Here is a 27,709-nt window from a genome sequence, read left to right as displayed (position 1 = left end):
CCCCAGGGTCTGGCCTGGGAGGTCAGCCCTGCCAGACGCAGGGAAGAAGGACGGATCCCCGTGAACTGCAGAGGAGTCCCGGAGAGCTGTCCTCCGCAAAGGGCCGGGCCTCGCCACTCGTTACCCGCCCTCGGTCTTTCGGCAACAGGAACCTTAGGCGGGAGGTCAGTTCTGCCAACTCTGCCACACCTCCTCTGACCCGAGGAACTGCGATGGACGCGAGAGTGCAGACTTGACTTCAGACCCCTTCGCGATCACGTTCTATGGAACTCGCTGCCCTCCCTGCTATCTTTGGAAGACCCTTACCCCCCAATCCTCCACGCCCCTACAAAAGCCTCCTCTCCTCCCTTCTCCCCTTCTGGACACCTCCGCGAACCGGGGACTCGGATTGGCCCAGGAAAGCTGACCTCCCCTTCCCAGACCCTCCCCAGCTCCGACTTGGTACACGCCTGCCGTCTCTGCTCCCCGCCTGGGAGGCGTACACGTGGTAGATCCCATCACCCCCGGAAGCCTCGCGTTACTCAAACACATCGCGCGGTTTTGCGAGCTCTCAGGAAAGGGGCGGGAGAACGGAGGCCAGGAAGGTGATTCGTGGATCCCGCGGGCTTGGCTGCAGGGGGCGAGCGCGCGTGCGCACTCGGCACCCTTGTCAGGAGCCAGGGGCAGGCTGGGTTCTAGCGCTCGTGCGTTCCGGCGGTGTTCACCTTTCCTTCTCTTCAATTCTTGGCGCCTGGGGGTCGCGAGCAGCGCCCTATATTCCGGCCGGTCGGCGCAACGCTTGAGTGCCCTGGCAGGGGAGCGGGCCGCGGCGCGTGGAGAGCACTGTGGACCGGAGAGAGTAGGCGCGGAAGAGCTGGGGAAAGGGGGCGGTGGAGGGGCCTGGAGGTTGGGGGCGATGTGATGAATGAGTAGGAACTGGGGGTGGGGGAGATGCGGGAGCTTGAGGTGAGTGGAAGGGGACTGAAAGTGGAAGGGAATAGAGGCGTCGAGTGCGCCTTCTCCCGGCTTCACCCTTTGGGCAGGAAACGGGGTGGGAAAGGAAGCGTTGGTCGCTCGTCACCCCTGGCTGATCTCGTCTCTTCCTCGTGCCAGGGCACACAGCATGGCCGAAAACCGAGAGCCCCGCGGAGCTGTTGAGGCTGAGCTGGACCCGGTGGAGTACACTCTGCGGAAGCGGCTTCCCCACCGCCTGCCCCGGAGGCCCAATGACATTTATGTCAACATGAAGACTGACTTCAAGGCCCAGCTGGCCCGCTGCCAAAAACTGCTGGATGGAGGGGCTCGGGGTCAGAACGCATGCAGTGAGATCTACATCCACGGCTTGGGCCTGGCCATCAACCGCGCCATCAACATTGCCCTACAGCTGCAGGCTGGCAGCTTCGGGTCCTTGCAGGTGGCTGCCAATACCTCCACCGTGGAGCTTGTCGATGAACTGGAACCAGAGATTGATACGCGAGAGCCGCTGACCCGGATCCGCAACAACTCGGCCATCCACATCCGTGTCTTCAGGGTCACACCCAAGTGATTGAGATGAGGCTGGCCCACCTTATCCACCCACCCCCGTACAGCTAGGCTCAGATGTGGCTCTTCTTGTACTGAGTACTGTCCTGGACCTTCTTCTAGAGCCATGTAGGAAAAAGCCTGTCCCCTCGCAGCCCAGAGGACTCTGAATTGAGAGGGCAAATATTGTCTTTTGTTGGGCCCAAGTAGTGGGGCCTCCTGAATCTTTGTGGTCTGTAGCCAATGTCGTATACAATAAAAAGCATCAAGTTGTGTTGGTGCCCAGCCACCCCGCTGCACTGCCTCTCCCCTGTGTAAATTCTGGAAAGGAGAGTAGGAAAGAACTTTACAAGGATTTAGGTACAGTAGGGGAACCCCAGTTCACAGAAAGAGCATAAATTGTACTACGGACACTGCAACCTAAAACAAACTTTAGTACAGTGCAGAAGCCTGACAATTCCAATGTTTGCTTTAAAATATTTCATCCTCACAGAAGAAGGCAGGGCAGATAAAGTATATACTCTCACCCACTGGAGTGCAGCTGGGGTGTAGTTGTATGCTAGGAAAGCATCAGGTTCTCTGCTGGTGGTTCCCAGGCACAGGAAGGGTGAGGGTTTAAGGGTGAAGAGGGCAAACAAAGGTGGGGGCCTCCTTTGTGTCAGCCTGTGGTAGGGACTGAGACACTGCTTTATTTGATTCCTGGTCCTGTGGGGCCCAAATTGTTCTAAACAGCTATGGTCCAGAGCCCTTCAGACCCTTGTGGCTGGGCTGTTCTAAGCAGGAGGATCTGATTTTTCATGTTTATCAAACAAGTCACCTAAAGCAATTTTTATCAAAGTGGGTGGTGACCCATATGTGGGTCTTGAAATCAATTTACTGGGTCAAAGCCTTTTAAAAAGCAAGTAAAAAAAAAAAAGTACAACTTCAATGATAATAATTTGTTGACACTTTCAGTTATAGATGTGTATATAGACACATGTGCTAGTTATGACATCAGTTTTACTGTTGGGCATCAATTTTACTGTTGGGCGGTCACAGGAGTTTGAAAGCCTTTGATCTAAAGGTTAGTAACAGAATTTGGTTCTAGTTTGCTTGAAGGCAGTTTGGTTTGGGGTTCTGAAAATTAGCCTTCTCGTTTAACAAAACCTCTCCCTCTGCCTTGAGTATTCCTGTTGACTAGGGATTCATGCTGCGGAAGTGACTGCCAGCCACTCAGGAAAGTGAACACCTTGCAGAAGGACTAGCGCTTCATTCTAACAACTAAATACATGCTGAGTGCCTACTGTAAGCCAAGGCCTGGGCTGGGCCCTGGGGATACAAAGATGGGTATGAAATGGCCCCTGCCTTCAAGGAGTTCACTTAGTTGGGAAGGTGGATATACCAATTTTTTGTGAAATGAGTAAGATGTGTTATGTAAGAAGTAAGAATAGCCACGATACAGAAGTGTGGAGAAGGAAATGGCTAACTTCCTGGTGAGGTCTCAGATGGTTCCACCTTTTGACCTGGGTTTTGAAGGATGAAAGGGAGCTTGCCAGGCAGAAGAGAGGGGAGAGGGCATATCAGACAGAGGGATCAGCACGCACAAAGGGGATTCATGAACAAGCAGGGTGTGTTCTGGAACTGGAGGGTCACTCGGGCAGCTAGAAAGTAGCTGTGCGGGCTTTCTCTAGTTGCGGCAAGTGGGGGCTACTCTTCGTTGCGGTGCGCGGGCTTCTCATTGCTGTGGCTTCTCTTGTTGGGGAGCACGGTCTCTAGGTGTGCAGGCTTCAGTAGTTGTGGCTCGTGGGCTCAGTAGTTGTGGGGTGCTGGCTTTAGAGCACAGGCTCAGTAGTTGTGGTGTACGGGCTTAGTTGCTCTGCAGCATGTGGGATCTTCCCGGGCCAGGGCTCAAACCCGTGTCCCCTGCATTGGCAGCCGGATTCTTAACCACTGCGCCGCCAGTGAAGTCCCTCCCTATCAGCCTTGACTGCAAGACTCCCTTGTCCAGGAGCCCCCAGTAACGGAGTGGGGAGCCGGCAGGGAACTATGTGTGTCCCTGCACGTATGTGCTCCGCTCTCTGCTCCTGGCCTGGGCCCAGCAGAGGTGGTGGCAGCAGCCCTTTTGCATTTGGTTTGTTTTGGCAGCTACATCTCCCAGCTTATTTGTTTGTTGTTTCTACTCCGAGTTCTCTCACTGCTTGCCAGTGGGGCTTCTCTCAGTGGCAGGTCTGCGGAAACAGCCCCTAGTCATTGCCACCGAAGGAAGAAGGGGTGTGAGGGCAGGTAGGGGGCGTGGGGAAAGCTCCTGCATCTGTTGGAGTCCATGCGTGGTGGATCGGGCTGGGAGGTCTGCATTCCTTCTGCAGGGAGGCCAGTGCCGGCCTCTGCTTCCCTCCCTCTTTGGTTCTCTGAAGTGTCTTCCACCACAGCTTGGGAGGTGATGGGGGTAGAAGGCGTGTCCAGGTGCAGTTTCCCTCCCTTTTGCTCAACCACTATGGAGCCCACAGAGAGTGCGAAATGACCTCCTACTTCAAAAACAGATCCCCAGAGGCCAGGTTGGAAATGCTTGTCTTGGAGATGAGTGTAGACCTTTTCTCATCATCCGTAGTATTATTGAGCATCCACTGGTTGTATGGAATCTGTGTTAGGCGCCAGGTCTGCCTGGAGAGGTATAAACTCCTGGTTCTCTAAAAACTAATAGGGAAAAGGACAGATAGATTTAAAAAGACAAATCATTTACGTCGTGCTTGGAGTTGTCCTAGCATTAGTAAGCGCTCAAAAAATAGTAAAGGGCTACTATTGTTAACTTGAGCCATTTTGCTAAGGAATGGTTTGAGCCTCTTCATGGGGATGGGGAGAGGGGAAGGAAGGTGATTTGTGTATGTTTTGTTTACAAGTCTGGGTTATTAGTCCTGTCGGCTTTTACTTTTGTGGCACACGTGGCAGGGAAGAAGGGAAGCCCTCAGAGCACATGAACTGGTTTGGATGGGCGGACGATCCTTCTAGGTGAGTCCCCAGTGCTTGGTCAGGAGTTGGGGGAACAAACCCTGGAGCCTATAGGGAAGTTGGACTAGAGGCATGTGTCAAATATAGTTCCTTAGGGAAGGGATATCCCGCTACACAGATTTGGGGGTGAGGCAAATGTTATCCCACCAAGAGAGAAGTCTGTGAAAATGACCACTTATGACTCCATCTTCCTAATGACATTATGGGTGCTTTTTAATTGATGTGTTTTGGTTTAGCCATATTTTCTAGTTGGTCAATGATCCTGTATTGTTTTTGTAATAGGAAAACGTTATTTATTTATTTTTTTACAAAGCCTGTTCCTTTGGTCTGTTCCCTAGGTGGGGTGATCACATGTGGTATTGGCTATCCTATAACAAGTCTCTGCTCCCTTAGAAACACCAGATATCTTTCACTGGAAGTGTGCAAGCAGAGGGTGGAAGTTCACCTTCATGGGATGTCCTAGGTCCCTTCCAGCTCAGAGTCTGTGAATCTTGTTTGCTGCAAGAAAAATATACTTTCCTGAAAGTACTAAAATTACTTGCTGGTTGATGAAATAAGACATGAACAGAAGGTCTTGCTTATATACAGATCGGAGGATGCCTCTGTCAAGCAATAGGTTCTCGTAACTCATTGGTTATCAGTGAACCATGAACAATTTGGGAAAATATTTGCTAAACTTGGGGGTTTAAGAGTATGTCTAAGGCTTCTATAAACTACCTTGAGTAGATCTTGGCCTGTGTTCCTCCAAGTAGGAAGAGCCTAGAGTTCATGCAGGGCTTCCCTGGTGGTGCAGTGGTTAAGAACCCGCCTGTCAATGCAGGGGACTTGGGTTTGAGACCTGGTCTGGGAAGATCCCACATGCCGCGGAGCAGCTAAGCCCGTGTGCCACAACTACTGACCCCGCGTGCCACAGCTACTGAAGCCCGCGTGCCTGGAGCCCATACTCCTCAACAAGAGAAGCCACCGCAATGAGAAGCCCGCGCACCGCAACGAAGAGTAGCCCCCACTCGCCGCAACCAGAGAAAAGCCCGCGCGCAGCAACGAATACCCAACGCAGCCAAAAATAAAATTAAATAAATAAAATTTAAAAAAAAGACTTCATGCAAAATCCTTAAGCCCCATGTTAACAAAATGAAACTTTTGTGTTCACGACTGCACCCCTGCAGAGATCTTACATGGGAGAAAAACATTACTCTCGTTGATATTTTGCCAGTAGTGTTTTAAGTTAGGATTTTCTAGTTTTATTTTTGCATGGACAGGAAAGCTACTCTGACCAACTTAGCAGCTCTGTCTTCTGATAAAGGATGGGTGCCATGGGAAGGAGCTTGGGAATATTCAGCCATACTTGTGAGCAAGAGATCCTAAGATGGGGTTGACACTTCATAGAAACCTAATCTGGGGAAGTGTTTCTGGATCCCAAGGTGGAGGTCTTGGTGCTTTGGGCACCCTCCTTCAAGGACTCAAGCACTGGAGGACAGGCAAGAGACAAGTAACCAAGGAAGCTGGCCTGGTAATGCTTCAGGCCTCATTCAGTCCAAGGTCCTTGGGACTTCTCCGGGCCTCCCTTGGGAGGAGACCCATGTTAATGGGACAAGAAACCCCTGTTTGGCCCCAGGCTTTGAATAAACTAAGTGTGAGACTTGTCTTGATATCTGTGTCTTAACCCCCGCCACCCCCCAGCTCCCACAGTGATGCCGTTTCACTCAGTTTTGTTCAGTGGCAAGTTTCTCCGAAGAGCAGTGGATGTGTACACCCGGCGGTACCTCCATCCACACCCCACTATCCCCATGACCTTTACCAGTGAGTTGCTTGGTAAAGGTACAACACCAGAGGTAAGGTGTCATGAACCCATGCCCAGCTCCCCAGAGGGAACAGTGGAGGGCGCTGGAGGAGGGCTGACAAACATGCTGGAGATTTGGTCTCCAGGCCTCCAAAGCCAGGACAAATAGCAGCCACAGTAAAGCAGAGGGTGCCGTGATAATAGCTAGCATTTATTGATTACCCCATGCCGGGCATTACATAATCACACGACAGCCCTGGCAAGCGATTACTATAGTTTTGTACCATCCCCAGGCTCAGACATAAAGTCACTTGTCCACATCCCGTGCTCCCTTGTTTGCCAGACAAGCCCCATTAGCCTGCTGAAGCCACAGAGCTGCTCGCTGAGAACAGAAACCCAGATGTCTGGCTCTACTGGCTACTTTGTGGCCAAGTAAGCAGAACTTCCCTCAGTTTCTCCAAAGTGACCTTCGCACAGGACTTCCTTTTGCTGTCTGGCAGGAATCCCTTCTCCAAGTCCTCACTCCATTCCCAGTTCCCCAAGCGCCAGGAAGCCCTCCCCCACCGCACCCTCCAAGGTCCCCGCCACCTCACTTCCCAGCACAGAAGGTCTTTTGGGCTGCTGGCTGAACTCCCGAGACCAGCTGAGAAGCCACTGCTTGGAAAGGAGGAGGGAGAAGAAGTCCAGAGGCCCCCCCTCCTCCCCAACACGACTCCAGGCAGCTGGGACTTCGTGCTGCCTGGGGGTCTGCGACAGCTCAGGGGGCTATAAATTTGCTTCTTGGATTTTCAGTCTGAATTGGCTGCCAGGAAGACTCCATGGAACAGAGCCTGCCTCCACCCCCGCCATCCTCTGGTTCAGACCCCGCCTCGGGGGGCTACCTGCTCAGGAAGTAGATGGAGGCTTCTCAGGCCCCCACGAACCCAGAGCTAGGTTGTCCAGGCATGGCTCCAGCAAGCATTCAGAGGATGAGTAGCTCACTTCCTCCCTCCAGGTCTCCCATTCTCTGGCTGAGGTGTCTGGAGTGGAGGGACCACACAATGCAAACCACACTTGAGGGAAGCCCATAAACAGGCGACATGCTGGGTGCCCAGTGGCACCCAGGTGAACAAGACCTGCCTACACTGTCCTTTGCTCTCTCCTCCAGTTAACAGAGCACCTGTGCTGCATGACTCCACAGGGTACCATTCTCATCAGGGTCGATATGAATGGCGCCCCCTGGAGTTGTGCAGTGCTGAACCTTGACAGCTGTATATGGTGGCCCGGCCAGGAGAGGCCTAAGACGTGTACATAAAGGATGGCAGCCCAGAGCAGGGAGACAGCTTCCTGCTGGGGTATCAGGGAAGGCTTCGTAGAGGAGGTAATGCTTGGGTTTGGGCTTTGAGAGCCATAGTGGGACGGGGAGGGTGATCCAGGTGGAAGGCACATAGTGAGCGAAGGGCAGGAAGCAGCAAACCATCTAACTGAGCTCACGTGATGCAGGAGAGTGGGAGTGAGCAAAGTGGGAGAACAGGCTGGAAAGGTAGGTGGATGGCAGAGCACAGAGGGTCTTCGTTCAGAGGCAACCGGGAGCCACTGCAGGCTCCTGCTCTGGGGAATGCCACGAAGGAGCTATTCAGTGGGAAAGTTACTCTAGTGGCAGGGATGGGGATAACTGGAGGCGATGGTGCGGAGACCCTCCGTGGTGGTCCTGGCACTGGTCCAGCCCTGTGCCAGGGAAATACAAACAGGCAGATGGAGGGGGCACTGGTGGGGGTGGGGGGGTGGGCATCGGAGGGAGACCCCTGGCTAGCTTCCTGCTCCTCAGGATGCCCCTGCTGGGCAGTATCCACAAGCACCTGGGTTGAAGTTGGCTCCTAAACCAGCCTCTGCCCTCTTGGTAGGATTACTACAGCTTAGGGATTGGGTGCAGGGTGAGCTGAGGTCCTCTCCTCTGCCCTCTCTCCCAGGCTGCAATCGCAGCTCTCTCTCCCAAAGCCCCAGCGGATGAGCCAGCGTCACCCCTGTCCAGCAGGCCCCAGCAGCTAGAGGCTGGTGTTCAGGGCCCATCTCCCTTTCTTGAAGGCAGGGGCCTGGGGACCTCTGACAAGCTGGTGTGAGGGCAGAAGCAGATCCCACAGCCCGAACGGCTCCTCCTCTCCTCTGGCTGTTTCTACTCCCCCCCCCAGTCTGTCCCCGGCCCCTCTCCATGGTCAGGTCAGGGCAGTGACGCAGGAGTCAGGGAACCCAGAGAGCAGAGGCTGCGGGGGGTGTGGTGGGTCGGGACAGAACGCATGTGCGGACGTGTGTGGACGTGAGTGTGCGTGTGCTTGTCCCACAGCTGGGATCTTGTCCCAGAGCTGGGCTCTGAGGGCCAAGTGGGGCTGGGAGGCTGCCTGGGTGCTGAGGAGGAAACGGGGACCAGAGGACGTAGTGAGGTGTGCAGAGCCACAGCAGCCAGCACACCAGGTTCGGGGAGGACCCCGAGAGCAGGCTCGCAGTGAGTGGAGGGCAGGGGAGCAACTCAGGCCCTCATTAGTTCCCACAAGCCTCTGCCTCCCCACCCCTCGCATTCATCTTTCTGAACCCCTCTTTGATCAGGCTCTTCCCCCAACCCCTTATCTCCCTCCCTCACTTCTGTCACCTCTCAGCAGGCATCCCTGCCTGCTTCATCGAAAATTGCCACCTCCTCCGACACTCCTGGGCCTTTTTAGTTATGTTAGCCATTGGAGCTCCTCTATCTTTTATTCATTTTCTGTGTTTATCATCCATCTCTCCACTAGAATGTCAGCTCCACCAGGGCAGGCATTCTTGTCTGTTTCATTCACTGCTCTATCTCCAGGTCCCTAGCCAAGAGTAGGTACTCATATGTATATTTCTTGAATGAATGAATGAATGAATACTTCCCACTCTTTCCTTCCCCCTCTTTCCAAACAAAATCCAAATTCTTTAGAGGCGCATTCAAGGCCCTTCACAACCTGACCTCTCCCTAACCGGCACCCTAGTCTGATCTCCACCTCTCCCTCCTCCACCCCATCCTTCACCCCAACACACCTGACCCACCAAGCACTTGGCTGGACTGGCCTCTGCACCCACCTCACATCTTTTCCCATTGAAATCTTACCCACCCTTCAAGGCTGAGCTTGTTGTCACCTCCTGCATCAAATCTTCCTTGATTTCCCAGCTAGAGGTGAGCTCCCCCTCTTCCAAACTCTCATAGCTCGGATCTGCACACTCCAGTCCTCATGCACTGTTCTGTGTCCCCACCTTATCTCTATTGTAAACTACAAACTCCAGGAGGCAGGACTTAGGGCTCAAAACATCTTTTTGTCCTGAAAAGTTCTTAGTCAATTGTCTTGCACAAAGAAGGCACTGAACGCATGAATAAAGTATCTCTAATATCATGGGACTGGGGAGGGAGTGAATGAATGTATAAATAACTGCCGGTATTTGTAGGACTTCCCTGTCTTTTATGAAAGCTGCATGAGCTGGGACTGGTGCTTTCATGAGGCCCATTTGACAGGTGAGAGCACTGAGGCTCAGGGACTCAGGCCACTTTCCAAGGTTTGATAGGCCAGCTAGCCTTGGACTCCTGCCCCCCACCCCGGGAGCTCCCCCCGTGCCTCGGGGCTTCCTAGAAGCCACAAAGGCTTAGCTGCAAATCCCAAGTGCCATCACTCTGGGGGTTCACTCTATTTCAGAGTTCTTAAGAATTTTACCATTCAGACTAACCTAAAAGTTCAATTTCTGGGTTTTCAGGGTCCTCAAATGTGAGGAGTGGGGGAGAAGACCCCCTCAGATTTCTTGCTTTGTGCGCCCCCGTTAAATTTCTCAACAAGAACACTGGTTTCTAGGACAAGAACTAGGATCGTGAGAAAGAGGCCACTGACTTGCCCCGCAGGCACCTTCCGGGCTTCCAGCCCTAGCTGCCTCGCAAGAACCCAGACAGTCCCAGCTCTGAGTCCCCGCCCAAGACTGGGACGCCCCCTTCCCTGCGGGGACGTCGGGGGTCCCCAGCCTTTCCCAGAATGGCACTGCTCTCGCAGCGCAGCCTTCTGCCCGTCCCGCTGCGCGCACCCAGCCGCCCCTCCCGGGACCCTGGGGTCCGACGACGGGCAGCCCCGCGCCCCGCACCCCGCCCCCGCCCCTGCGGCAGCTCGGCTCCCGCCCCGGCGAGCCCCCGACCCAGGCGTCCTGCCCCCGGCTCTGACCCCTCCGGCCCCCCCCTCCCGCGACCCCTCACGCACACAGCCCCCCCCAACCCCCCACACGCACGCACACAGCTGATAACAGCCCCGACCCCCGGCCGCCGCCGCAGTTCCCCGGGCCAACAGTCCCCGGGCCAACCCCGGCCGGCCGCCTCGCCGCGCCGTCCTCCGGACCCTGGCCCCGGGCCCTGCGCGCTCTGCCGCGACCCCGGCTCGGCGCCCCGGACGGCGGCCCCCTCCTTCGGGCGGCGGGGTGGCTCTGCCCCGCCGAGCTCCCCGGGATGCGGGCCCCCGGTGCGGGCCCCCGCCGAGCCCCAGGTCGCTGAGGGGCCGGGCGAGGCGCGGAGATGGGGGTGCGCGGTGAGTACTCCCGGCCGCGGGAGCGCCCGCCCGCCCGGCCCCTGTTTGAGGAGGAATTTACCGCTGGGGCTGTTGGCCCCGAGGTGGCCGGGTTCAAGGACCTGCGACTTGCCAAGGACCCCGGAAGGGCAAGGGGGGTGGGGCAGCCTTCACCTGCCGGCCGGGCTGGGGGAGTCCCCGGGCAAGTCGGAATCTGAGCCGGAGACGCGATGGAGGATTGGGGGTCCAGGCAGAAGAGGGGCGGCTACGTGGGTGCCGAGGAAGCGGATACCTGGGTCTGGGAGCAACAACCCGGATCTGCGAGAGGGGAAGCCTCTGTCACGCCGGGATTGAAGTTTGGCCGGGAGAAGTGGATGCCGGTAGCTGGGGGGTGGGGTGTGCACGCGGCCGCGGGATTGAATGAAGGCAAAGGAGGCAGAGCCTGAGCGCTCGCAAGGTTCGGGTCGGGAAGACTCGCGGGGCCAGAGCAGCGGGATGGGTGAACGTGCGGGCCCAAACCACCCCTTCTCCTGCAAGTCCCGGCCTCACGCTCAGCCCGCCTCTCTCTCCTAGGATGTCTTCTGCTGCTTCTGCTGTCCTCGTTGCTGCTTTCTCTGGGCCTCCCAGTCCTGGGCGCCCCCCCACACCTCATCTGTGACAGCCGAGTCCTGGAGAGGTACATCCTGGAGGCCAGGGAGGCCGAAAATGCCACGGTGAGGCCCCCTCCCCAGAACCTTCCACAGAACTCACCCTCAGGGGTCCAGGGTCTCCCCCAAGATCCAGGAACCTGGACTACCCCTTGGCACTTGGTTCAGGGGTGGAAGCGGGGAGCCAGAGCCCCCAGTAAAAGTAATAAAGAGTGGTAGTCCCCAGTGCACACCTGGAAGCTAGGTAAGGGGCGAAGCCAGCAGGAGCCCCTGGGGCCCCTGACTCCAGGCTTGTGCATTTCAGATGGGCTGTGTTGAAGGCTGCAGCTTCAGTGAGAACATCACTGTCCCAGACACCAAGGTTAACTTCTATGCCTGGAAGAGGATGGCGGTGAGTTCATTTTTTCCTTCCTCTTGGGGAGTCTCGTTTTGGGAACCTCCTAGGGCAGGAAGGAGAATGATAGAGAGAGAGAAGAAACAGAGCAGCAAAGATGAGGGCTGAATGCAATATGTTCATTCATTTATCCATTTGTTCATTCATTCAACAAAACTGTTTGCTTGGGGCTGCTGAGAGGGAGGAGGGCGGGGCTGGCTTGGGCCAGCTGACTCCAAGTCTCCGACTCCCTTTAGGTCCAGCAGCAGGCTGTGGAAGTCTGGCAAGGTCTGGCTCTGCTCTCGGAAGCCATCCTGCAGGGCCAGGCCCTGTTGGCCAACTCATCCCAGCCATCCGAGGCCCTGCAGCTGCACGTGGACAAAGCTGTTAGCGGCCTGCGAAGCCTCACCTCCCTGCTTCGGGCGCTGGGAGCCCAGGTACGTGTAGGACCCTCCCTCGCACTTGTGTTTGCCCCTTCTGTAAAATGGGAGAAGGGCCCTGCCAAGGAATCCCTGCTGCAATTCTGTCCCAAATTCCGTCTCCTGCCGGGGTCCCCACCGGTAACCTTCTGTTCTCTCCTTGGCAGAAGGGAGCCGTCCCCCTTCCAGACGCAGCCTCCTCTGCAGTCCCCCTCCGAACATTCACTGTTGATACTTTGTGCAAGCTTTTCCGAATCTACTCCAATTTCCTGCGGGGAAAGCTGACGCTGTACACAGGGGAGGCCTGCAGGAGAGGGGACAGGTGACCCGGTGCTCCCACCCCGGGCACGTCCACCACCTCGCTCACCACCACTGCCTGTGCCACGCCTTCTGCACCTCCACTCCCAACCCCTGTCGATGGGCCATCAGCTCAGCGCCAGACTGTCCCACGGACACTCCAGGGCCAGCGGTGATATCTCAGGGGCTAGAGGAACTGTTCAGAGCTCAACTCAGATCTAAGGATGTCACAGGGCCAGCCTGAGTCTCCAAAGCAGGAGGAATTCAGAGAGTTCAACTTAAACTTGGGGACAGCGCCATGCTGGGGAGACACTGATACTCATCTCAGTGCCTTGCAGAACCGTGATGCTGCGTGATGCTGGGACAAGCTGGAGGGCAAATAATTCCTTTTGCACCTAGCAAGCAGGGACAGGATGGACTGGAGAATTTAGGGGGCAAGCCATGAATTCTCTGGGTCTCATGGGGACTCCGTGACAGCAGAGCCCGCTGGATAAGGAGGGTGGTGGGAGCTGTGAAGATGGGATGGGGGCTGGCTCCTGGCTCTCACTGGGTCCAAGTCTTGTGTATTTTTCAATTTCACTGGCAAGAACTGAAACCGCAACCTGGCTCTTGGCTTTTCTGTTTTCCTGGGAGACCCCTACTTCCCTGGCTCTGCCCCCATCCTGGCAGCAGGCAGCAGGTCCGGGAAACAAGAGGTGGAGGAGGCCGGGCCCTACGTGCTGCCTCGCATGGCCTGTCTGACCTCTTGACCCCACTGGGCCTGAGGCCACAAGCTCTGCCCATGCTGGTCAATAAGGTGGCTCCATTCAAGGCTAGTCCTCAGTAGGCAGCTGCCATCTGGCCCAGGATAAGTCTTTTTTTTTTTTTTGGCTGAGTCGCACGGCTTGTGGGATCTTAGTTCCCCAACCAGGGATGGGACCTGGGCCCCGGCAGTGAGAGCACGGAGTCCTAACCACTGGACCACCAGGAAAGTCCCCAGGATGATGTCTTTAGTGAGCCTCGGCTGCTGGCAAGGACACAGGAGCCAGGAAGAGGGGCCCCTTTGGGGGCTGGTGGCAGCTGCCAATGCTGCCTGCTAGACCCTTAGTATTTTCTGCCTCTTCTCTGTGGCCGCTTCTTCTAATGCCACAACCCCAGCAGCACACAAGCCCCCTCTAAATCCAGTGGAACTTTCCTTGCCTGGGGATGGTTACCATGAATGCTCTACCCTGAAACTTGCCAAAGGGGCAGTGGTAGATTGGGGTACAGTGGGAACCAACTTCCCAGACAACCATCTTGTTGATCAATCACTCTGCCCAGAGCTGCTGCAGGTGGTTCACTTATATGACCTCATTTTATTCCTCACACAGCCCTGGGAGAATGTCACTGCAGTCATTCCCATGGTACAGATGAAGAGGTAAAATATCTTGCCCAAGGCCAAGATGACAGGAATCCCGCATCCTCCCAGCACTCACCCCTTCCCTCTTCTGCTTATTTCTGCCACATAAGCCCTCCCAGCTCCCCTGGGATGGGGGACACAGGACAAACTCACTCAAACTCCACACTTGATCCCTACTTGCTTCTTTCTCTCTTTTTTTGGCCACACCGCATGCGGGACCTTAGTCCCCCAACCAGGGATCTAACCCGTGTCCCCTGCAGTGGAAGCACAGAGTCTTAACCACTGGACCGCCAGGGAATTCCTACTTCTAACTTTCCCCTTTCCCCTGACAATCAATTTCAAATTCCTTCCCAGAAATAATGTTTCAGCTGCAAAGTAACGCCCAAGAGAGACCTGTGCAGACAGCAAAAGCTGTCACAGAACTGTGCGGTAACCCCCGATCCTGGCCATTATCGTACATGGGAGGCGGGGGGATCAGTCTCACTTATATCACAAAACGGAGAAGTCAGCCTGCACCCCGGCAAATATGCACAAAGCAGGGAATGTTTTGCAATCTGTGGCAGGAAGAATATGGGCAGGTTGGGGGGTTGGAGGGTATTTGCCAAGTATATGTGTGTGAGAGGGTAGGGGTGAACTTGTGGTGGGAGGAGTCAGCCAAGGGCAGGACCCAAGGAGAATTTTCACTCTGGCCAACCCTGCTTCTGGGCTACAGTGCCCTCTTCAGGCCCTCTTGGGAAATGCTGGAGTAATCTACAAGCTATAGAACCCTGAGGACTCTGACCTTGTGCATTTCGATAAAAATTCGTGTTATGATTTCCACACGTGCCATCCGGTTCTTGCTCCACCGCTGTGAATCAGGAAAGAAGGAATCTCTCTCGCTGGCAAAACCGAAGCTAAGAGGCTTGTCCTGAAGCCCAGGGAATCCAGCTAGTAAGTTACAGCTGGGACCTGAACCTGAGATTTAGGACTCATAACCCCAAAGTCCTGTCCACCTTTCAGCCTGATGTGCTGCCTAAACATCCCCTGGATCTTCTTTCCTCCTGACCTTATTCCTCGACTTCGTTCAGACTTCTTACTGCTTTCAATTAAAGAAAAAAAAAGGAGTTAACAGAACCTGAAGTGTATGACCTGGGTCAGGTGTGATGGGCGAGTAGGTTAAGAACATAATTTTAAAACATACTTTAGTAAAGCAATTATACTGCAATAAAGATGTTAAACAAAAACATTAAATCACTTGTTCGACTACAGGACTTCTCACAGACTTTAGTGTGCTAGCGTGCTTGATAAATCTCTAAGGAAGGAATAGGGTTTCCTATTTCATGAACTTTTAGACAGGAGTCCTTTTCTTTTTCGTGGAACAACTTACAGGACAGATGGAACAGTTTTAGAAACTCTGATTTAGTAAATAAAAGAAATATATTTAAAGAAACATACTTTATTCCACATTTATGGAGTGCCTACTGTGTTCCAGCCTTTGCACTAAATGCTAGGAAACTTGGAAAGACGGTCTGTGCCACTCACAGCTCAGTGTCCTCCTAGAGCGGGCAGTGCCCTGGCGGCAAAAAGACAGGTGCTCATGAATGTAGGCATAGACAGGGCCAGCTTGGCATGTGACTGAGTCCTGAGAGGTGGGGGGCTGAGAGGCCTGGATGGGAAGAACCTGGTGACACCCACAGTACCTGCGAAGAGACACAGATATGCAAGGAGGGCATTGCCAGATTTCCCGGGTTCTTCAAGTGCGGACCAGGGGTGTAAAGTTTCTTCTGCACTACTGTTATGATGATTAACAACATATTAATCTCTGGCACTTACACGATCTGCTCTGATTCTCACCATCACTCCATGAAAAAAGAAGGACAGTAGGGCATCATCCTCTTTTGTCAGACAGGGAAAATAAAACTAAGTTCCTCCAGGTAAGTGACCAAGCCAGCTCTTCCAAGTTCCGGGTGGGACAGGAGCCAGCTCAGCCCGGTTCTGGGTCAGCGGGTTACATAACTGTTTCATGGAGACGCATTCTGTTTGCAGAGTGCTTTGCGATTTCCAAGGTGCTTTCCCGGGCAGTCTCACATTTGCTCTCCTAACCCCATGAGGAAGGCAGGGACAGGAGAGGATCCCCGTTTGTAGAGGTGGAAAACGAGATCCGGAGAGATTATGAATGGGTCTGGCCCAGGTCGTAAGACACTGAGAGGACGCGTCAGGACCGGGAGCCAGGCTCTCGGACTCTGGGTCCCTCTTCTACTAGAAGCAAGGATCATGGGGAGAAGAGAAAGCAGAGGGAGTGGACAGAGGGGAGGAAACAGCTTCAGTCAGAGAGGCACGAGTCCCATTCATTTCTCGCTACCACCTCTTTCCCGCTCCATCCCCTGCCCCTGGTGCCCACCTCCTCCCTGGAAAGGCAGAAAGTGCCTATCACCCTCCCCACCACCAAATCTCCCAGCACTGGGGCCCACCTCATCTGCCTCCTGCAGCGCCAGCTCCTACCTTGACTGCAGCCTCTTGGCTTTGGGTACCACTGGCCCGAACGGTCTTCCTGGGCCTGAGCATCAGGCTGACCGATGCATCCGCCTGACCCCAGCCTCCAGGCCACCTGGGATTCTCCTGGAACTACTCAGTCTAATGGTCTCCCACAGTAGGTGATTGTTGCTAGAGCTGAGTTAGCTAAATGAGGCCTCTCAGACACTGGAATCTAGGCTGAATGTTAGCTACATTATTTCCAGCTGGTCAAGGCTCATTCCTCTTAAAATTCCATCATAAAACTGTGACATTATAAAAGATTATTGGCAACAGAAAAACAGATAGCAGGATGGTTTCCCAGCCTATGTGAGTCATGCCCAAATGTCTATAAACTCCCTCCTCGATTCTAAAAAATGAGTTATTAAAAAAATTATACCACACACACACAATTTCTGGTTTTTAAAAAACCTTAGCTGTGCTGGCCTCTCCATCCTACAGATGAGGAAACTGAAGCCCAGAGCAGATGAGCAAAGTGTCCAAGGACACACAGGAAAGCCAGGACTGGCTGCAGTTTCCCGGAGTGATTCCCAGGTTCTTCCACATCCCAGGGTCCCTCACACCTATTCCTGCTAGTCTTGTCAGGTGACAAAGCCTCTGGGGCCTTGCCCTTTCCGGACTCCCCAAAAGGCAGAGCCCGTGGTTCCCTCCCACACCACATTCCTTCCTGTCCTGCCTGAGCACCAACCCCCCACGCCCAGACAGGTTGGAAGCTGTGACCGTCCAGCTCTGCGGCGCCAGAGGGAGGTCAGCGAGAGCAGCCCTCAGAGGACTTATTGCCTAACCTGGAGGGGCTGAGGATCAATTGGCTTCTGCTGCTTTTCCCTGGGTTAACCCTTTCCTGGCTTTGTCCCTTTGTTGAATGCTCTCCTAACCTGCTCTGGAGGAAGGGGAGATCGGGGTTTGGGCTGGGCATCCTTTACACCCCCAGCTTTGATGCAACGGGGCAGAGGATCTCTCTTTTTCGGGATTGACCCTCTCCGTGGGCTCTGTGGGTGCTCACTTGGGCAGAAGGAGTCCCCAGGACTCCGAAGGGGGTTGGGACTTCCCGCTCCAACACCCAGGGCATGACAGCACCGGCCCCACGCTGACAGCTCATGAGAATGGCTGGCCCAGGCAACCCTGTCACATGTCAGGGGCAAAGGCCAAGCAGGCACACTGGGCATAGATTTGACAGTAGGGACGGGGGCTGCCAAAGTAAAGGGAATGAAACTGAAGATTTCTAGGAACACCTGGGTGTGGGATACAGGAACTCTGGATTCACGATAGTTCAGCTTGCTGCCAGGCCAGTCCACCAGCCAAGACAGAGCCATGAGCAAGCGTCAATGCTGTTTTTAAAAAGCGGCAAAACCACCCTCTTAGCTGCATTCTCATGTACACTTGCTATTGATGAAACTGATAAAGGCAGATCTGCTCTGGCTGGGATGGGACCCCGCCCCCATTTAGATGCACTTCAGGGAACCATGGGACTTGGCAGGACACCTCGTAGGGACCGTCAGCACCATGCCCTTCTGCTGGGCAATTGACATCACTTCTCTAGAGCTCAGTTTCCACATGCGGAAAATGAGGACAAGAATTTTGCGATGAAGAGAACATGAGATTTGGCACACGGAACAGGCACATGAACATATGCTCAACATAGCTAATTATTAGAGAAATGCAAATCAAAATTACAATGAGGTATCACCTCACACTGGTCAGAATGGCCATCAACAAAAAAATCTACAAATAGCAAATGCTGGAGAGGATGGGGAGAAAAGGGAACCCTCCTACACTGTTGGTGGGAACGTAAACCTGTGCAGCCACTACAGAAAACAGTATGGAGTTTCCTCAAAAAACTAAACAGAGGGCTTCCCTGGTGGCGCAGTGGTTGAGAGTCCGCCTGCCGATGCAGGGGACACGGGTTCGTGCCCCGGTCCGGGAAGATCCCACGTGCCGCGGAGCGGCTGGGCCCGTGAGCCATGGCCGCTGAGCCTGCGCGTCCGGAGCCTGCGCTGCGCAACGGGAGAGGCCACAACAGTGAGAGGCCCGCGTACCGCAAAAAAAATAAATAAATAAATAAAATAAAATAAAAATAGAGTTGCTGTATGATCCAGAAATCCCACTCCTGGGCATATATCTGGACAAAACTATAATTCAAAAAGATACATGCACTCCTATGTTCATAGCAGCATTATTCACAATAGCCAAGACATGGAAAGCACTTAAATGTCCACCGACAGATGAATGAATAAAGAAGATGTGGTACATATATACAATGGAATACTACTCAGCCATAAAAAAGAACGAAATAATGCCATTTGCAGCAACATGGATGGACCTAGAGATTATCATGCCAAGTGAAGTAAGTCAGAAAGAGAAAGACAGGGACTTTTCTGGTGGTCCAGTGGTTAAGACTCCAAGGCAGGGGGCCTGGGTTCAATCTCTGGCCAGGGAACTAGATCCTGCATGCTGCCAACTAAAAGACCCCGCATGCCGCAACTAAAGACCTGGCGCAGCTAAATAAATAAATCTTTTTTAAAAAAGAAAGAAAGGCAAATACCATATGATATCATTTATATGTAGAATCTAAAATTTGACACAAATGAACTTATCTATGAAACAAAAACAAATGAAACAGACTCGCAGATATAGAGAACAGACTTGTGGTTGCCAAGGGGGAGGGGGCTGGGGGAGGAATGGAGTGGGAGTTGGATGGATAAACAAGGTTCTACTATATAGCACAGGGAACTATATTCAATAGCCTGTGAAAAACCATAATGGAAAAGAATATGGAAAAGGACATATATATGTACAACTGAGTCACTTTGCTGTACAGCAGAAATTAACACAACATTGTAAATCAACTAGACTTCAATAAAACACATTTTTTTAAGAAAGAGGGAGAACATGGGATTCAGTTAGGTGAGCCGGCAAGAATTGCTGTTTCCGGCTCCTGGAAAGCTCTCGATCCACTTGCATCCCCCACTCCTGCTACCTTGACATCAGCGTCCATCGGCCCCTCCCATCTCTCAGCTTCCACAACATCCTCTCCCGTCTCCCTAGCTCTGCCCAGCCCCTCCTTCATCCATATCCACCTGGGGATGCTGGAGTAGCCTTTTGAAAACGCAAGTGGAATCAAGTCACCCCCACTGCTTCAAAACTTTTGGTGGCTCCACAAAGCTGTGGCATTCAAGGTCCTCCAAGACAGGGCCCCTGCCCACACACACACACACACACACACACACACACAAACACATGCTCAGCTATCCTCCAAGTGTCATGCTCCCTCTAAGCTTGAATATTCCCTCTTCCTGGAATGTGCCTTTCCAACTTCTTTGCCTAGCTACCATCTCTTGGTATTTTTTTTTTGGCCACACCACGTGGCACGGGGGATCTTAGTTCCCCGACCAGGGATCGAACCTGCGCCCCCTGCAGCGGAAGCTCAGCGTCTTAACTGCTGCACCGCCACGGAAGTCCCTCTTGATACTTTAGAAAGCCCCTCAGGTGTCACCTCTTGCCAAAAGCCTTCCCTAACCAGCTCCCTTCCCTTCCTGTCATCAGTGACTTGAGTCACGGATTCCTTTTCCACGCTCCGCTCCGTAGCAAAGCACTTATCTGTCCAGCCCCAGGAATGCACATTGATACAGCTGTCGAGCCTGGCAGAAGGTGGGAAGGGGTGGGCGGCGGAGGGAGGGCTAGCGTTGGCAGGGCTGGGAGGTAGGGACTTGCTGGCTGTGGGCAGCACCACCAGGGAGCTCGCCTGGGAGGGGCGCTCCTGTCATCTTCTTGCCAGCAGAACCTTCTCCATTCAACTTCACAGATAAAACGGAAGCCGCCAAATGTGCACCGGCATGGCGCAGCCCCCACCGCCCGCCGTCACAGAGCTGGCTTGCCCGTCCTGCTGTTTTCCTTCTGAACTCTTCCCACCCACCTTCCCATGAGTATTTATACAGGCTCAAATTTCTCTTATTTTGAAAAGACCTTACCTCGTCCTAACTTCAGCACCTGCCCTCCGAGTCTCCTCTAGATGGCCAAGCAGCCCCAAAACGCTGTCCCCTCCTGGTTGGATTCCTTCTTCAACTTCCGCTCCCTGCTTGAACCCTCCAGTCTGATTTCCTCCCAACCAGGCCCCTCAAATGGCTTTCACTAAGGTCCCTATAATGAACCACACCTGTTACACAGGAAGGCCTGGAAACATCCTTGTTGTGCGCATAAGTATGCAGAATGCATGGAGAGCCCGGCCCACCCCCTCCCGGAGGGAACCACCATGAACAGCTGTCTGTGTGTCCTAGTTCCATCTCTACACCTCTACTCAAAACACGTGCATATGAAATTAACACAACATTGTAAATCAACTATATCTCAGTAAAAAAAAAACAAAAACACATACATAAACATATACCTTTCTTTGGGGAGTTTACATTAATGGGATCATACTATAATTTTTTTGTTTTCCTGTGACTCACCTCTTTCACTTAATAATATATCCAGGGCTTCCCTGGTGGCGCAGTGGTTGAGAGTCCGCCTGCCGACGCAGGGGACACGGGTTCATGCCCCGGTCCGGGAGGATCCCACACGCCGCGGAGCGGCTGGGCCCGTGAGCCATGGCCGCTGAGCCTGCGCGTCCGGAGCCTGTGCTCCGCGGCGGGAGGGGCCACAGCAGTGAGAGGCCCGCGTACCGCAAGAAAAAAAAAAAAGAGAGTATGGTTCTGCAGCATTAAGTACATTCATATTGTGCAGCCACCACCACTGTCCATCTCCAGAACTTGCTCATCCTCCCAAACTGAAACTCTGTCCCCATGAAACACTAACTCCCAATTCCCCCTTTCCCCGGGGCACCCACCATTCCACTTTCTGTCTCTATGAGTTTGACTATCCTAGATACCTCAGATAAATAGAATCATGCAGTATTTGTCCTTCTGTGACTGGCTTATTTCATTAGCATAATGTCCTCAAGGTTCATCCAGCTTGTATCAGGTATCAGAATTTCCTTCCTTTTCAAGGCTAATATTCCATCGTATGTATATACCACATTTTGTTTATCCACTCATCTGTCTATGGGCCCTTGGGTTGCTGTCACCTTTTGGCTATTTTGATAACGCCACTATAAACATGGGTGTACAAGTATCTGTTCAAGTCCCTGCTTTCAATTCTTTTGGGCATATACCCAGAAGTGGAATTGCTGGGCAATATGGTAATTCTAACTGTCAATTTTTTGAGGAGTGCCATTCTTTCTAATACCTGTATAATATTCCTTTGTATAAATAATATTCCTTGAATACGATCCAAACACACATCTCCTGGCAAACATTTAGGTAAACTCGATTTCTTTTCCTATTGTAAATGATGCTGCAATTAACGTCTTTAAGGTATGTACATCTTTGTGAAAATACGCACGTATTTCTGTGGGAAGACTCCTACAAAGGTAATGCTGGGTCAAAGATAAGCACATTTGAAAGTTAAACGGTCATTGTCAAATTATCTTCTAAGACGTTTTCACCAACATGCAGTCTTAACATCAATGTATTTTAGTGTGTCTACTTGCATCGTGGCCAACACTCAATGCTTCAATCTTTTAAATTGTTGTCAACATGAAAGTTGTAGTTTTGATTAGCATTTCCCTTCTTATAACAGAAGCAGAACATTTAAAAATTTTTTAATTTAATATTTATTTATTTATTTTTATTTGGTTGTGTCAGGTCTTACTTGTGGCTTGCTGGCTCCTTAGTTGCCGCATGTAGGCTCCTTAATTGTGGCTCACCTGCTCCTTAGTTGTGGCATGCAAACTCTTAGTTGCGGCACTCATGTGGCATCTAGTTCCCTGACCAGGGATCAAACCTGGGCCCCCTGCATTGGGAGCGTGGAGTCTTAACCACTGCACCACCAGGGAAGTCCCAGAAGCAGAACATCTTTTCCGACGTATACTGGCTGCTTGTAGGTCTTCCTCTGTGACTTGTCTTTTTCAATTCTTTGCTAAGAAGCATTTTCAGTCCTCACTTTACTCCATCTTTCCGTCGCCTTCGATACTGTTGCTAGCTATAGAACTTTAGGTTTGAAATGGTTTTCTGTTGGAATTCTGCAGACAATGTTCCACTGCCTCATCGAATCCGTGGTTGCTAGTGAAAAGTCCCGTGTCATGCTGATTCCTGATCCTTAGTATGTGACCTGCTTTCTTCTGTCTGAAAGTGTTTAGGATCTTCTCTTCAGCCCTGATGTTCTGAAATTTCATGACATGCCTTTCATGGGTCTCTCTGCATTCATCATACCAGACCCCTTTTAATCAAGAGGCTCATACATCTGTTCCGGGAAATCATCTTCTGTCGTTTTTCTTAAGTAATTTCTTTTCCTTTGTTCTTTCTTTTTTGAACCCTTCTGGTTGAATGTTAGGCTTCCTGGACCAACCCTCCAAGTCTCTCCCTTCTTTCTTTCTTTCCTTCTCTCTTGCTCTCTTCTACTGGCTTTTAAATTTCAGCCCTCATAGTTCTCATTTCCCAGAGCTTTCTTGTGTTCTCTGTCCAGTGTTCATGGCATCCTCAGGAGGGTGCCAAGCGAGGAGGGGCGGGAGTGAACAAGGTGGCCTGGGCCCCTCACTCCGCCTTTCTCCTCTCCCCCGAGAGCTGCTTCTGAGGTCCCACATGGCTCCTCCAGCCTGGACTCTGCTGCTGCTGCTGGCGGCTGCCTGGGGCCAGGGTCACATGCCTGCCCCTGCCCGGTAAGCTGGGCTCAGGGGGCAGCTGGGGGTGGTTCTGAGGAAGAGTGAGGGGTGAAGCTGGAAGGGGCAAGCGGGCTAGCGATGAAGGGCACAGCCCTGGTAAGGAAGGCGGGAGCCTGATGGGTGTGAGAAGGATGCTGAACAGGAGTGGGTGGAGCCCCGCAGCCCACAAGCCTGGACCTGAGACGCGTGAGCAGCTCAGTGGGAGCAGGACAGAGCTGAAGGGTGAGGAGAGAGGAAGGAGGTGCAGAGCCGGGGAGACAGGTCTGGGGATGGCAGGGGAGGAGAGAGAGGTCGGGCCCTCAGAAAAAGGACAAAACCCAGAGCAGACCCAGCAGACAGAGACACAGCAAGTAGGAAGCAGCAAGAAATGATGGGTGGCTTGGTGTCCTGGAGCTTGTTTGAGGGGATTTGAACGAGCAGGACTTGAACTACTAAAACAAGGGGCTGTTCTACGTGGCCCACACCACCGGGAAAAGGGCAGCTGGCTTCTCTGTGGAATTTCTAAGGTGTTGCTCATCTGTGTGTTCAGTTGGGGCAATACCATCCCTGACACCTACCTGGCAACATGGGACCCATACAGTCCCTACTCTGTGGGGAAAACTTGGGCTATAGCACAGGAAGACCTCGACCTGAAGGAAGGAGATTGCTCAGGTTCAAATGCTTAGGCGCTGCTGTGAGAAATCCCGTACAAAGAAACTGGTTCTTTCTCATGCAAGAGAACCCCACGTGACATCCAGGGCATAGAGGGGTGGAGGGACCTGTGGGGATGTGAGGAACTTGGAGGGGAGATGCTTTCTAGGAGACAGATGACAACTTAAGGTGAGAAGGCTGTGAGTGACCTTTTTGAAAACCTTCAAGTAAATATACGTCACTGCATACACGTTGATACAATATGAATAAAAAGAAAGGAACAATCCTCTAGAAAGCTCACAATCCTGGAGGCTTAACAGTTCTTGGTAACGACGAGGATCACTTTTTTTTTTTTTTTCTCTCTGTCTCCAAATCAATGCCAAGGAAAGAGAAGCCTCTGGATTGGAAGCCCGTCTCTCGCAGCTCGAGGGAAAACTGTGAGTTGGAACCCGGGGCTGCTCAGTCCCTCCCAGGGGTGGCCACCCCAGGTGCCCTCAGGCAGGGTGATGACATAAATATGTAATAAATGTGTGAAGGGCAGTCCTCAGAGGATGGAGGGGGGAGGGAACCGGGGAGGAGTAGAGTACAAGTCCCGCCTGAAAGATCCACATTCAAACGAACAACAACAAAATGTATGCTGCCCAGACAAGCCTGCCTGACTGCGACCTCCGTTTGCAACCCCTAACCTAGTCATTCTGCCCCTCACCGAGCCCAGCCCTGAATTTCTCCTAAGAGAAGACTTATTTCTCAGCTTCTCTTTCCCAAATCTCTGCTCTGGACCCTAAATCTTAGTGGCCACCTTGCAACCCTGCTCTGCTTCCCTCCCCCCACCTCCTACACCCCCAGCCCCATTGGCTCTGCAGCCGACCCCCTCCCCTCTGCCTTCTCCTGGCCTCACAGTGGCCCTTTCTTCCCAGCCGTTCTCACCCAGTGTGATTTTGAGGATGACTCCAGACCCCTCTGTGATTGGAGCCAAGTGTCCAAAGATGACGGGGCCTGGACTCGGGCCAGTGAGCCCTCCCCCACCAGCAGCACCGCGCCCCCCGGCGGGTACCCCAATGGAGGTGAGGAAGCGGAAGGTTTAGGGAGGCATCTGGGAGGTGGACGCTGGCGGATCTGGGTGCAGGGAGGTGGCCGGAAGTGATACCTGGGCTCTGGGAAGGGGGGGCCGCAGGGCCTCACGATCCCTGGCTCTGCCTCCCCCAGAGGGCTACTACCTGCACATGGACTCCAACATCTTCCGCCCGGGCGGGGTGGCCCGCCTGCGCAGCCCCCCCGTATGGGAGCAAGGCCTCCTCTGTGTGCGCTTCGCATACTACATGTTCGGGCTGTCGTGGGGCGCCCAGCTCAAGCTGCTGTTGACCACAGACCCCAAGGGCAAGCGCCCCAACGTGCTCTGGACACACAGGAACGCCCAGAGCCCCTCCTGGATACCCGCCTCCGTCACGGTGCCCATCGGGCGCATCCTGCCCAGTTGGGTGAGGCCGAAGTTAAAGCCTGGGGTCCCAGTGGGAATCTGGCTGTGGGGAGTCCAGGAGGGGCTGGGCTGGGACAAGGAGGGGGCACGGGGGCTGGGCCACCTGAATTCAGGCAGGAAAGTGGGAGCCCGAGGCAAAGGGGCTCACAGCGTGGGTGATCCCCCTTCCCTCCCGCAGCTGACATTTGAAGGGGTCAGGGGCAGCACGGCTTATCTGGACATCGCTCTGGATGCCACCTCTATCCGTCGGGGCTCCTGCAATCAGGGTGAGCCCCCGTCCCTCCTCCTCTTTCCCCCCACACCTATACATCTGCCCAGGTGGCAGGAGTTGCTCAGGGACCATGACCCTGGTTTCTTCCAGAGTTGGGGTGACTTGCTTCCCTTTACCTCCACACCCCACACCTTTGACCCCTGAAGCAGCCACATCTAAAGAGACGTTCTCCTGGAACACAGAATTGTGGTGACACCTGTCCTAGAGTGGCCAGCCATTCTGATTTGCCCTGGGCGGTCCCTCTTTCAGCACGGAAGTGCTGCATCTCAGGAAACCCCTCAGTCTCTGGCAAACCTGGACATCTGGTCAACCTGGCTGTTACCCCAGATCCATCCAGAATTAGCACTCTAGGCTGACGTTAGAGATTTGAGGGGAACGAATTCAAGGGAAGGAACATTCCAGAAGCTGCATGCAAGGAGCCAACACTTACTGAGCACAGGAACTGTGCTAGATGCTCCCACACGGGGTGTAACTTATAACAGGCAAGTGCTGTTGTTCCCAGTTTATCGATGGGGAAACTGAGGTTTGGGCAGCCTAAGTAGTCCGTGCCAGGAACACAGCCGCTGGAGAGCAAGTCCATACCTGGCTTGCAAGCCAGCCGTGGCTCACATTAGGACCCAGACTGGGACTCAAGAGTTCTGACTCCAGACTGAGGCATACTTTTCTTTTTTTAAATTTTTATCTTATGTTGGAGTATAGTTGATTAACAATGTTGTGTTTGAGGCATACTTTTCTGAGCTGCCTCCCCTTAGAAAAAGCTAAATCCTTCCTCTTTTCTTTTCTCTCAGTCTGCATGATGCAAACGTGCAGTTTTGACACTCCAAATGATCTCTGTGGCTGGAGCTGGATCCCGACGGCCTCTGGGGCCAAGTGGGTCCAGAAGAAGGGGTCAACGGGGGTGCTGAACGTGGGGCCTGAGGATGACTTCTCTAGCCCTGGTAGTGAGTAATGGCCCTGCTTCCTCCGTCCTTTGACTTTCTGAGCTTCTAGTGACCTTTGCGGGAGCCTACGATGTTTGCCTGACCACCCTACAATAACTCTCTTGGGATGGCCTGGGGCGAACGTCAGCAAGCTCAGACCTCCACCAGCTTAAGTTACAGGACAGAAAACAGATTCTAAGCACCCAGCCAGCTTCCCCCACTGCCACCCCAAAAGCCCTGCTCGGTAGACCCAACACAGCCGACTCCTCACCTCTTTTCCCTGGCACCCTTCCTTATTCATTCATCCAACAAATATTTATTGAGCACCTACAATATGCCAAGTCCCAGGCCCTGAGATGCATCAGCTTACAAAACAGACAGAGGATGGTGGGGGACAAGGAGGAGACAGTTCCTGAAACAATAAAGAAGTAAATTACATAAGCTTTCAGATGACCAGTGCTATCAGAAAAGAAAAAAGTTGAACAAAGTAAGGGGATCGGGAGAGCAGGGTAGGGTGGGTTGTAAGTTTTAAATAGGGTGGTCAGAGTAGATCTCAGACAGGTCACATTTGAGCACAAACTTTCAGGAGGTGAGGGAGTGAGCCATGAAATTATCGAGGGGAAGAACATTCTAAACAGAGGGGCCAGCCATGCAAAGACCCTGAGGTAGCAGTGGGTTGCGGGGTGGGTGTTGAAATGCAGCAAGGAGCCACGTGGCTGGGATGGAGAGGATGAGCTCAGACGGGTCCTAGGAGGGGCAGACCACTGTCAGGACTGATTGTGGCTTTTATTCTATGTGGATGGGGAGCCTTTGTAGGATTTGGAGCAGAGGAGTGACCTTATCTGACTTACGTTTAAAAGGATCACCTGGGTTTTTTGTATGAGAATCCACAGAAGGGACGGGGCAAGGACAGAGGCCATTCTTCCCCATCCTTCCCTCCCCCCAAATCCTTGCTCTCCTTCCTCTGATCTTTCCTGCTTCCTGAGGTTTGCTTTCTAGAAAGACCTGGTGAAAACCCCACCCCACGTTAATTCTAAGCCCGTGGAGAGTAGGGCAGGGCCAGGCCATCTCTGCCTCCCCCTTAGTATTTAGCACCAAATCCCATGCCCAGCAGTTTCAGTAAACGTTGTTGGGTTTGTTTGTTTGTTTGTTTCCATTTCCTCTCTCTTCCTTTTTCCACCTTGCTCCCTTCCTTACGTTTTTCCATCTTTCCTCTTTTTCTCCCGCATCTCCTTTTCCATCTCTCAGACGTCCCAGTATCGACACTTGCTGCGTTCTTCCACCATTTTACTCTTTCC

At 53.1% G+C, this 27,709-nt stretch overlaps 3 protein-coding genes across 3 annotated transcripts in view; all 3 read left to right on the top strand.

The window, feature by feature from the left end:
* Positions 1-713: 713 nt before the first annotated feature.
* Positions 714-1,772, top strand: POP7 (POP7 ribonuclease P/MRP subunit). Its single transcript, XM_007468842.1, has 2 exons — positions 714-838; positions 1,093-1,772. Exon 2 carries the CDS (start codon positions 1,103-1,105, stop codon positions 1,523-1,525), a length of 423 nt encoding a protein of 140 aa, XP_007468904.1. The 5' UTR covers positions 714-838; positions 1,093-1,102; the 3' UTR covers positions 1,526-1,772.
* An 8,905-nt stretch (positions 1,773-10,677) lies between these two features.
* Positions 10,678-13,124, top strand: EPO (erythropoietin). Its single transcript, XM_007468841.1, has 5 exons — positions 10,678-10,812; positions 11,365-11,504; positions 11,743-11,829; positions 12,069-12,248; positions 12,398-13,124. Exons 1-5 carry the CDS (start codon positions 10,800-10,802, stop codon positions 12,554-12,556), a joined length of 579 nt encoding a protein of 192 aa, XP_007468903.1. The 5' UTR covers positions 10,678-10,799; the 3' UTR covers positions 12,557-13,124.
* Positions 13,125-23,033: 9,909 nt separating this feature from the next.
* The window catches only part of ZAN (zonadhesin), a 36,673-nt gene continuing 31,997 nt past the window's right edge, over positions 23,034-27,709 (top strand). The window contains 5 exon segments of the mRNA XM_007468897.1: positions 23,034-23,110; positions 24,644-24,807; positions 24,950-25,221; positions 25,399-25,486; positions 26,280-26,432. Of these exon segments, the coding sequence (XP_007468959.1) occupies positions 23,034-23,110; positions 24,644-24,807; positions 24,950-25,221; positions 25,399-25,486; positions 26,280-26,432 (754 nt within the window).

Source organism: Lipotes vexillifer, unplaced genomic scaffold, assembly GCF_000442215.2.
Source record: "Lipotes vexillifer unplaced genomic scaffold, Lipotes_vexillifer_v1.1 scaffold12, whole genome shotgun sequence".
Lineage (NCBI taxonomy): Eukaryota > Metazoa > Chordata > Mammalia > Artiodactyla > Lipotidae > Lipotes > Lipotes vexillifer.
This window is presented reverse-complemented; position numbering and strand designations above follow the sequence as displayed.